This window comes from Ictidomys tridecemlineatus, chromosome 11 (assembly GCF_052094955.1).
Source record: "Ictidomys tridecemlineatus isolate mIctTri1 chromosome 11, mIctTri1.hap1, whole genome shotgun sequence".
Lineage (NCBI taxonomy): Eukaryota > Metazoa > Chordata > Mammalia > Rodentia > Sciuridae > Ictidomys > Ictidomys tridecemlineatus.
The window spans coordinates 14,864,543-14,875,877 of NC_135487.1; the positions used below are offsets into that span (position 1 = coordinate 14,864,543).

The 11,335-nt window shown below is 54.1% G+C and overlaps 1 protein-coding gene across 5 annotated transcripts in view; it reads left to right on the forward strand.

Moving 5' to 3' along the window:
• The window catches only part of Zbtb40 (zinc finger and BTB domain containing 40), a 75,507-nt gene extending 65,449 nt beyond the window's left edge, over positions 1-10,058 (forward strand). For all 5 annotated transcript variants that reach the window (XM_078025550.1, XM_078025547.1, XM_005317564.5 and 2 more), the window contains 6 exons: positions 54-218; positions 2,500-2,714; positions 3,997-4,159; positions 4,819-4,905; positions 6,141-6,367; positions 7,926-10,058. In XM_078025550.1, the coding sequence (XP_077881676.1) occupies positions 54-218; positions 2,500-2,714; positions 3,997-4,159; positions 4,819-4,905; positions 6,141-6,367; positions 7,926-8,120 (1,052 nt within the window). In that variant the 3' untranslated portion in view covers positions 8,121-10,058. The remainder of the gene's footprint in view (positions 1-53; positions 219-2,499; positions 2,715-3,996; positions 4,160-4,818; positions 4,906-6,140; positions 6,368-7,925) is intronic.
• The last annotated feature ends 1,277 nt before the right edge of the window (positions 10,059-11,335 follow it).

The window sequence follows — 11,335 nt, forward strand, 5'->3', positions numbered from 1 at the left end:
GGAATACTGTGAGAGTTCAGTGCTGGCCCTCACAAGCTCGTGTGTATTTGCAGGAAAGATGTACGCCTGCCAGTACTGTGATGCGGTGTTCGCCCAGTCCATTGAGCTGTCCCGCCACGTGAGGACCCACACTGGGGACAAGCCATACGTCTGCAGGGACTGTGGCAAGGGCTTCCGGCAAGCCAACGGCCTCTCCATCCACCTGCACACCTTTCACAGTATGTACTAAGATGATGGATGTCAGGTGTGCACGGCTACACCTGGCCCTGAGAAAACGTGGAGCAGTCAGACAGAGGTTCACCCCACCAGAACTGGCCCCATTCAGTGCCCTGCCTTCCCACATTCTCCTGCAGACCCACAGTCCTCTGGTCCTGTTTCAGGAAGAATCCCATTTTAACCCATCCTGTATGACGCTGGCTTCTCTCTGCCAAGGCTTTCCCTTGTCCTGCTCCAGCCCGCCTGCTGCTGTTCAGCTGCAAAGGCAGACTGTACTGGAAGGACAGAGCCTCCGTGCTGGCGGCTCAAGGGCACCAGAGGGTTTGTGTCAGTCCCCATCCTCCTCCTCATCCTGTGCTCACACCTGCCTCCCTCAGGGGCAGCCCAGCCCTTTCCTGGAGTGGAGCCTGCGTCCTGCATGTGCTCGCCGTTCTGTTCCAAGTGTATTGGACTTCCCTCAATTAGGGTCTTCCCCCATCCTTCTCCCTTTCTACTAGCACCACACACGCACACACACACACACACGTGTGCACACACACACGAGGAAAAGAAGTACTGCCGCCCCTCATGTTTCCTTCAGCCTCACTTTTTGCAGCCAGAATGTGACCAACACAGCACAGCAAGTGTCCTGGGCTTGATCTTGAATCCTGACCCTGCCACTTACTTTTCTTAAACAAATTGCCTTCCCTTCCTAAGCTGCATGTGCCCCTTCCAAACTAGAGCACATGATAACACCACCACCTTGGATCCTTGTAAGGATTAAATGAGATCTCACTACCACAGAAGCGAGACGTGTCACCCTCACACAGAAGTGGCTCAATAGATGAGATATTACGGTTGGTGATAAGAGCATCCCTGTCAGGTACCATCTGTCACCATCAAGCTTATCTCTTGGCATGCCAGGTACCTTGCATACCTTCCTCCTCTCTCCTTCCCCCTGCCCACCCTTCCTCCCACACACCGCTTTCTAGCTGTTGGCAAACAGTGTCGCATAACATCTGCTTTACGTGAACACATCCACGTCTGCTTTCAGCCCAGCCACCGTGGACTTTGCCAGAGCTCCTCAATGCCAGCATGTGGCTGGACACTGGGTCGTGCGGGAAGAATACAAAGCGTGGCCCCTAGCCCCAGGGAGTTGACGAAGACTGCTAAAAGCCCACTTACAGTAGACCTCCAGAGTAGGTCTTGGCTTGGATCCAGTGCCAACCTCTTGAAGTGACATCCGCTTTAGTCTTCTTTTCCCAGTAGCATTACATGAGAATCAGGAAAGGGGAAGACATTAATTTTCAGAATGGAGAGGACCCAAAATAGTTGGCCACATCCCAGAGTCGGTCCTCCCCAGCAGCACAGCACCCAGGCCCCTCATCCCCTGCACTGAGCTCTCCCGTTCCTTGCTGTGGAAACCTGTGTCAGAGAGCCTTTAAAGACAGCGTGAAACTGCAATTTTAAGCGTTCTTGTCCACAGGGAGACTAGTTAATGGTGCTGCCCACAGCTGCCTTCCAGGATACCTGAGTGAATCTGGTCAGTGCACCAATAAGGTTGGCCCATGGCTGGGCCTTTCGTGTGAGCAAAGGATTTTACTATTAAAACATTTTGCTTCCTATTGCTTTAAGAAAAAGACTGACGTTCTCTGCCAGCCATGTGGCCAGTACGTTCTTTATTAGTCCTCCATATTTTGAGGTCCCACTGGGGAGCTGGCATGTCCAGTGAAGCATGTGCCTCCAGAGTGGGCTCTGGGTGTGCCCTTGGGCAGGAAGGTGCTAACTTAACTCTTTAACCTTGACTTTTCTAATCTCTAAATTAAGCATGATGATAGAAGCTGCCCACGGGCTGGGGGCAGGGCTAGGTGTCTCTGGGGGCGCTCATTGCCCTCCTCCATGCAGAGGCTTCTTGCTATTGAGTCTGAAGCTCAGTGAGGAAGCACTCCTTGTGGTACTGATGACAAAAGAAATAGTGATGCTCTGGGGAGTGTGTGGGCATCTCCACCAGGAATTAGAAAACTCAAAACGCCACTGCGAACATGAGGAGCAACCACAATGTTCCCTGGAATGTAGTCGGATAGATTAAAATGAGGAATTGGACAAACTGCTGAATGCTGCAGGGTGTCAGTCCAGGAGCTCAGAGGAACCAGGCCCACCTCCTGGAGCTTGCTCCAATGACCTCAAGTCCCCGGAGTCTATGATGCTGTGTGACACCCAAATAGCGTTGCATTACTGATGGCTGCTTGTGCTGTTTTTCTCCCCTCTGCCTCTTTCTCTTATGGCTGCCCCTCCGGGAACTAGACATAGAAGATCCATACGATTGCAAGAAATGCAGGATGAGTTTCCCCACTCTGCAAGATCACCGGAAGCACATCCACGAGGTGCACTCCAAGGAGTACCACCCCTGCCCCACGTGTGGGAAGATCTTCAGTGCCCCTTCCATGCTGGAGCGCCACATGGTGACCCATGTCGGAGGAAAGCCCTTCAGCTGTGGGATCTGCAACAAGGCCTACCAGGTGACCTCGGGCCCTGGGAGTTGTTCCTCCAGTCCCTGCCCCATTCGGTTCCCTGGTTCCTGTGTTTGTGACTTGCAGGTTGTCCCAGCTCATCCCCAAATGTTACAATAGGACCGATCCTTGTGTGTCATGGGCTGGGGTATAGCTCAGAAGTGGAGCATGTATTCAGTATTGCAAGAGCCTGGGTTCCGTCCCCACCACTGGATTTTAAAAAGCAACTTCTAATTGAGATTCTCTGAAATCTGGTCAAGTGATGCAGTGGGGAGCCATCTGTCATTAGATCAGAAAGTTCTCACCCCTCTTCTCTTCGACTTCATCTTATCAAAAATGGGATGCTGTTCTTCTCCTTGGACGCTCATGTTCTATAGAACCTATTGATGCACAAGGGATATGAAAATAGCAACGAGGAGCAGTACAGTGCCTTGATCGCCTTGTTTACCACAATTGTTTAACTCCCAGGGAAGGACTCTGCATTTTTACTTTAGAATTTGTTACATAATTAAGGTGAAGCCCTATGTAGATCTGAAAAGAAACCATGTCTGTCAGAAATCAGTCCCAGAGAAAAGAATGGTCCTTGCTGTCTCCTGTGATGTAGGTGTGGACAGAGGCCCAGCAGCTGATTTAGAAATGAGAGCTAACTTTGTGCCCGGCCTTGTGCTGTGACATCGGTGTGACGGAGCTGAGGAGGGCCTGGGCTTGGTGTCTAGAGACGAGGAAATTGCACGGAGAGTTCCCAGGGCTGTTCTGGAGCCTGGGAAAGGCAGTGACGCTTGCTTCTGGACTCCCAGGCTCCTCCCTGGCAGGCTGCTCTGCTTCACCTCTAGGCCTCTGGGAAGCAGTGAGAGAGAGCTCAGGGTGAAGGACGTCTGTGCCTGCCGGTGGCCAGGGTTTAGTCCTGAAGACTTACGGGGGACTCAGTTGAGCCCTGCCAGAGTGGCCTCTCCACTCCTAGTTGCCTTACTCTCGAGTCAGCACTCAGCAAGATAGGTCAGTGTGCACTTAAGTGGGTCGCAGTGACTTGGGAGGCTGAGGCAGGAGGACTGCAAGTTTAAGGCCAGCCTGGGCAAATTAGACTATGTCTGAAATTTTGAAAAAAAAAAAAAGGGCCAGGGATGTAGCTTGGTAGTAGAGTGCCCCTGGGTTCAATCACCAGGACTCCAAAAAACATATGGCAGTAGATCCATGAGCTTATCTCAGAATCTATTTTCCTTTATGGGGATCTTGTGAGCTTCCTGGCTTGCTAGAACTTTCTAAGACCTAACATTTGCCTGATTTCTTGCAGCAATTGTCTGGTTTATGGTACCATAATCGGACCCACCATCCGGATGTGTTTGCTGCTCAGAACCACCGATCGTCTAAGTTCTCATCGCTGCAGTGCAGCTCCTGCGACAAGACCTTTCCCAACACCATTGAACACAAGAAGCACATCAAGGCCGAGCACGCAGGTAAGGCGGGAGCACAGAGCGCCTGTGAGCAGATGCGTGGGAGGGTCTTGATGTCCTGGTGGTCGTGCTGTGGTGGTCGCCTCCGTTCTGCCCGGCATACCTGAAAGGACGCCAGTCCCAACCCTCAGTAACAGTAGCTTGAGTGGCCATGATTCTCAAATCTGGACACCCAGGGCAGTGTAAGCTCCTGCCAGCCCCTGAGTGAGGACCAGTGAGGCACATGGGAAGGGTGCCAACTTTGGTGACAGACGGGCCCAGGAAACCCCAATGCCAGCACTTAACCAGCTGCATGACCTTGGCAAGTGACTTTTCCGAGCCTGTTTCCTCCTTCGAAGAATGGGAGTCACTAATACCTGCCTTGTAGGTAAATTGAGAGATAATCACAGCAGCTGTCAGTCACGGAGCATTTTCTGTGTACAGGGCGGCAGCTGGGTACTCCGTGTGTATTTTCTTGTTTAACTCCCACTACCCTCGTTGCACCTGGACAGTCTGGACCAGAGCCTGCTCTTTACGACTAAGTTGCATGAGGTGTGAGCCTCTTGCCCTGGTGGATCTTGTGCAGAGGGTCAGTCCTCACCCCACCCCAGGCTGTCCACTCTCTGGCCTTGGCAGAGCCCTCCTTTTGTCTTTTTCCACGTTTTTCCTTATACACTTCATAGATATGAAGTTCCACGAATGTGACCAGTGTAAGGAGCTCTTCCCCACGCCAGCTCTGCTGCAGGTCCACGTCAAGTGCCAGCATTCAGGTCAGTGCCCCTTCTGCATACCTCTGAGCTAGACTGAGTGCAAGTCTCGTCTTTTCTTTTCTTTTTTAAATATTTATTTATTTCTTTGTTTATTTATTTCTTTAATGTAGTTGTAGTTGGGCACAATACCTTTATTTATTTATTTTTATGTGGTGCTGAGGATTGAACCCAGGGCCTTGCACATGGGAGGCAAGTGCTGTACTGCTGAGCTCGAGCCCCAGCCCCACAAGTCTCATCTTTACCACTCCAGCCAGGCCAAGCCACTGGCTTGTGCTTCAGTTTCCTCATCTGGCAGATGGGAATTATAGTACTCACTTCATCAGGTGGCTGCGAAAGCCTTTAGGCCTGGCACTGGTGAGCACCCGGTGTAGCCATGGCTGTCATTGTTGTGCCGGTATTCCATCAACTCTAGAAGGCCAGATACTAAGTTGTACCATTTTTAATGAACCATTAAGTGCTGCCAATTAAACTATGCTTTCTTATTACTTGAATCTGTAGGTTATGCTAAGTGCTATTTTAGTCTTGATATGGATCTTTACCCTGTCACACGCATGGTGTGCATACATAAAAAGGAAAACCTAAGAGTAAGTCAATGGAGGAGAGAAGCCAGCTTCTCCAGTAACTTTCAGTTCCAGTTGTCAAGGTTTGTCACACCATGTTTGCTCTGCCATCGAGAGCATTGGTGACCAAGCACAGGCATAAGATTCCTCCAGAAAACTGGAGGCTTAGTTTTGATCTCTGAAATACCACAGAGACTGCTTTTGATTGTTGCTCTGGGATGTAGCTGACCCTTCATCACCTGCCCCTCCCCCTGGACTGTTCGGGTACTGCTCGGGAAAGTGCCCACCGTCCTGTCCCAGGGATGTCGTCCAGTCGTGGACACTCGTCCTGTGAGCCCGTGCTTGTGCATGGACAGCCATCGACAGGTGACCCCACTGCTGCCTAGCCACAGCAGTCAGAGGTGCCATTGGTCCCGCCTCAGAGATGTGAAAATGAACTTCCTAGGTTTGGTGAAATCGTTCCTCAGTGTCCTTGTCCACCATGGAACGAGTAATGGGCTTCAGCAGAGGCCAGCCTAGCCTCTATCTGATGCTAATAATTCAACTGTGTATTCTGAGGGTACCTCACTTGCAGGAGACCCTTCCAAAGCTCTCTGTCTAGTTTTATGTCGTTGCCATTTTATAAAGAAGGCCCCTCCAGACCTCGCCCTGCATCTCTCCCCCTCCCTCCTTCAGGGACCCAGCCTTTCAGGTGCTTGTACTGTGCGGCCACGTTCCGCTTCCCGGGAGCCCTGCAGCACCACGTCACCACGGAGCACTTCAAGCAGTCGGAGAGCACCTTCCCCTGTGAGCTCTGTGGGGAGCTCTTCACCTCCCAGGCACAGCTGGACGGCCACCTGGAATCTGACCACCCAAAGTTGGCGGGCACCGAAACCCAGGCTGCCACCTCACAGATGGTACAGGTGATTCTGGGGCCATCCGATTCACGGGATGTGAACACGGGGTTCCAAAGGCTCCCCTAGAGTACCTTGGTTGAAGGTCTCCCTGGTAATACATTCATGATCTTAAGAGTCCCCGCACCTCTTACCAAACAGAGCTGCAGGGAACTGTGGAGAGGAGTGGCTACACCCCGTGTTGGGCAGGGACCACCATCAGGTGAGGCCCACGGGTGACTCCTGGGCTGGGCACTATACCTTGTGTGTCTGGGCCTCTCACCTGGTGAGAAGCCCGCCTCTTCTTGATTTTGAAGCCAAGCTCAGCCCAGTCTGTCTCTGGTCCTTTTGTATCCTCCCTCCCATCTTTTCCAGAGAGAGGAGGGCAGAAAAGGAAGGAAACTCGGCTCTGCCCATGTTGAGGAGCTGGAGAGGGGCTGGGGAGAGCTGAGACTGAGGGAGGCTTCGGCCTCTAGGACTGCCCCACTGTCCAGTTGTGTAGGTCAGTCATTTGCAAGCCATGTGTTTATGGCCTCTAGGGAACCAAGGGCAGTCAGGTGGGCAGAAGTCTGGGCGACGGGCCTGCTGTCATGTCACCCAGGCCATTTTGCTTTTCTTTGTGTATTTATTTCCTTAGAGTTCTTGGTGGGATGTCCTTGGAGAGGAAGAAAAGGAGGGCTCCAATTCTGAAAGAGAAAGCCAGCTCGGAAACTGCTGTTTCCAGTGACTGGGCTTCACCCTGTAGCGTGGGAAGCAGCTGTGCCCGCTGTCCCCTTCTGGCTGCTTCTCAGGAGCGGGTGGCTGAGCCCTCCGTGGGCAGGGGTTGGGGGGCACTCTTGTTTAAAAATACTGAAGGAATCGAGCTGTCCAGGGGTCCACAGGTCAGAAGCACTGAAGCCGGGTTGGGCCGGAGCTGGGAGTGCCTAACCACAGATTGGCTCTCCCGCCAGGGGCAGGTCAGCCTTAGAGACAGTGCGCGTGGCCTGTGGCCCGTGGAGGGTTGGGGTGCAGGCCAGCCAGCTGCTGAGCTGTGACGGAGCTGGCAGGAGCCATGGCTCATCTGTTGAGCTGCTTCTCAAGCTCTGCAGCCACGCAGCCCCCAGGAAGGCTGGCAGCTCTCGGAGGTCCGAGAAGGCCCTCTGCCTGGGCTCCTGAGAATCCCTTCACTTCCATGTGTCCAAGCTGCTGTCACGTCACCCAGGCCACTTGATTTTTAAGGTGCCATGTTTCAGACCTGAGACCAGCCACCTTCAGTGGCTCCTGTTCCGTGGCACTTACCTACACATTGTCATCCTCGAGACAGGAAAACTCGGTGTGGGAGACCAAGGCAGGGTTCCCTGGTGTGATCACAGAGTCCGCGCCCAGAGGCGGCGTACTGGGCAGATTATAGCAATTTGGTGCATAGAGCTATTGAAATTGTCTGCTGCCTTCTCTTTTGCATCACTGGTGTTGGCTTGCCTCTTCCCATTAGGCACAAGTAATTGCTCTCCTCAGGGGGAAACATAAATATCATCATTACCGCACGAGGCGGACACTCGGAGCTGACTGTGGACACTGCCCAGAGCAGCCTTCGGTCTTTCCCTTTCAGGTGATCCAAACTCCAGAGCCAGTGGCCCCCACTGAGCAGGTGATCACTTTGGAGGAGACACAGCTTGCTGGGTCGCAGGTGTTCGTGACTTTGCCTGATTCTCAGGCATCTCAGACCAGCTCTGAGCTCGTGGCGGTAACTGTGGAAGACTTGCTGGATGGTACCGTGACCCTGATCTGTGGCGAGGCCAAATAAGGGACTGCTCCTCTGGCGGAGAGGTCCCTGCGTCGGCTCCAGAGGGGAAGCTCTGCAGTTTGCCCTTTGCCCTCCCTGCTGTCCTTCATGGCGAGCATCTTAGCTTAGCACCAACCTAGACAATCTCCCTGGGAAAACAGACGGAAATTACACTGCTCTCATGAAACCCACCATGTCTGAATCGTCCGTGCCGATACTCCGTCCTCCACGAAGACAGCCTCCGTCCCACGGCTCTGCTCGGGTCTCCGTGGCACCACTTGGCCCTGAGGGAAGTCTAGCTTCTGAAATAGAGTCTGAAAGAGCAGTGGGTTGGGGGCTGGTGACCAGGCCAGCCAGGAAGGTGTGCCATGCTGCAGCCCTGTTTGGGCAGGGCATTTAGCTGGGGGACCAGGCTGGCAAGAAGTGGCTGCAAGGGACTCCAGTGCCCTGGCTGTTTGAAAATGAGAGCAGGCCCAGCACCCCCTCCAGGGACCCCAGCCGAGAGCACACTTGTCTTCCTCACTTCTCCCATCTCCCCTCTGCTTGGGTCCCCCAGATCCTGCTGACCATGCCCAGCACACACTAGTGGTACCACTGCAGGAAGCACAGGTCCTCGCTGGTCCGCAGAGGGAGCCCCTCCCCAAACAAAGCCTGTGGAGGGCTTCTCCTGGAGACACTCCATGGAGGCCGTCCCCTGAAGAGGCCCCTCTGCCTTTCTGCGGTGTTCTTCCTGGTGTCCGTACCTGCAAGGTGGCTCTCACAGCTCTTCCATGTTCCTCACCCCCTTCCTCTGATCAAGGCTAAAACTTCTACTGACCCGGGGGCCTGGCTTGTGGCTGCCTCTGGAGCGTGTGATGTTGCCACTGAGCCAGCAGCGGGCAGGCAGGCAGGGGCCTGTCTGTGGAGGGGTGGCCAGGGCAGCTCCTGGCTGTGCCTGCTGCCCGCTGGTACGCCTCGTCGACGGCTGCTCTCTGGCTCCCCAGGCTGAATTTCAAAAAACTTTTTGTCTTTAGTTCCTAAAATATAATCTGGTAATTAATGGTTTGTGGAATCCATTAGGAGGTGAAGTAGATGACTGTTCGTTCCTACGTTTAGGATTTAACTGTCCCTTGATGCCCAAAGGTTGACATGGGCTAGTGCAGCATTGACACACAGACAGGGCTCCCTGCCACTTTGTGTGGCTTGAATCCTTGGATAGGAGAGCGCTTGAGCTGGGCGCTCGCCCTCACCCCCAGCAGCAAGAGCCCAGCACTTCCTTCTAAGCACAAGGTCTCACGTGGCCACATGCAGAGCCGGGGTCGGGCTCCGCTGTGGTGGGGCATTGGTTGCTGCTGCGGGGTCTCATGGCACCCAGCTAGAAGGGCAGAGGGTCTCACCTTCACCTTGACTGGTGTCTGGAATCCACTGGGCAGAGTCCTGGCAAGTTTCCACAGCCCGCCCCACAGCTGCTCCCGCCCCCAGACCTGTCCTCATTCTGATGTGGCAAAGCACTTGAGCTCATAGTCCTGGAATCTTCTTATCCTCAAGCAAATGACATTTTTAAAGGAGAGTCCACTTCAGAAGCCAAAAACTGACCAGAAGATGGTGCTCAAACCCTAAGACTTCACCTCCCTGGAAAGACCTCACCGTTATGCCATGGCCGCCCCTGTTTGAAGCTTTTCCAGTCCTGTGGGCTGGCAGACAGGAGAGCGTAAATGGCAAAATGGCACTGAATCTCCCCTTGGCACCACATGAGACCCTCTGAAAGGCAGTGGAGTGGCACAGGCTCTAGGCCCAGTGGTAAGAACATGGCTCCTCGCAGGCCACGGAGGGGTGGGAACTGCGGTGAGCGTCACAAAGTTTCTGCCTTCCAGAAAGCAAAACAGTTAAAACCAGTTGCTGAGGGCCGTGGGGAGAGTAGGGTTTATTCTGTTTTGTTTTGGAGTGTTCTGAATAAAAGCGCTGGAGTTTTAAGCCTAAGTGTCCTTTCCAGCACTGAGAGTCCTTCCTGATTTTGATGGGGACCCAGATGGTGGCTGGGCGCTGTTTTCTTCTGAATCACCAGGCTCGCAGCAGAGAAGTCGGACCTGCTGCTGGGCCATCGGGCTCGCTCTTCCCGGGCACACTTGGCAGGAGGCACCTGCCCAGCGGTGCTGTTCTGGGGGCGCAGGAGTCCGTCCTGGATTCAGTGTCTGCTCCGAGTGGCCTGTGTGCTGGCCAGCTCCGCCTTCACAGTGTCGCTCTCTGGAGAGGCCAGGCCTGCATTTTACAAGGAGCCCTTTTCAGTTCTCCCACTTCTTCCCAAGAGACCTTCTGCGTGGCTGCTCCGGAGGACGTTGCTAATGGCTCTCCTCTGTCCACGTGCTTGCTTTCCTGTGGCCGTGCTGTTCCATGTCCCTTCTGCCATGGAAGGTGCCGTGCGGTCTCTGGATGAACTTGTGGCAGTTGGAGGAGTCTGGACTTCTGGGAACAGGTGCATTGGTTCCTTAGGGCCCCCGCCCCCTCTGCTCCCTGAGCTCATGACCCTGCTGGTGAAGAGGGACCGGAGGCGGGTGCCACACTGGGGTCTGTTTCTGCGGGAGTGGTGGGGTCAGTTACAGACCGGATTTGCCCATCAAGGTAAGTGAGGCTGAAATCAATGATTGAGTGCCGCAGGCAGATGTGACCCACCATCCAAACAGGAGCAGAACCTGGACCGGGGGCAGCCACAGGGCAGGGACAAAGGTCTATTTGTAAAGCCATCTCTCCTGTCTCTGAAGTTGCTTGGAAAACTTTGAGCCCATGAGCATCAGGGCTGCCGTGGCAGCGCCCGCTTCCCATGGTGCAGGCCCCTCTGAGGAAGCCTCCGACTTGCCCCCGGCCACAGGAGGCACCTAGCCTTGTCCCTTGGGCCAGAGCTCTGATAGTGCTAAGGGATGAAATGGGGTCCAGTGAATAGTGAGCCCAATCAGGGGACTTCCAGAATTGAAAGGAAGCGGGAGGGGGTCCCTAAATTCTCCCATACCAGGGACTGATGACATCTGGTGGTGGGGGGACAGTGTGCCATTAAATCTCATGTGCCTGAGAACCCAAATGACTAAGGAAAGGGGGAAGCTGACAGTCTTACAGAGGGGGCAGGAGGTGCTGGAGAGGAAGAGCATTTCCGTTAAGTTGGGGCCAGAAAGTCCGACAGGGAGGGAGAAGACCCTGGGCTGCTTATCTGCCCGCCTCCCCCAGAGGAGGGGCTGGGCAGCCCTGTTCTCTTTGGCCCAGTGTGT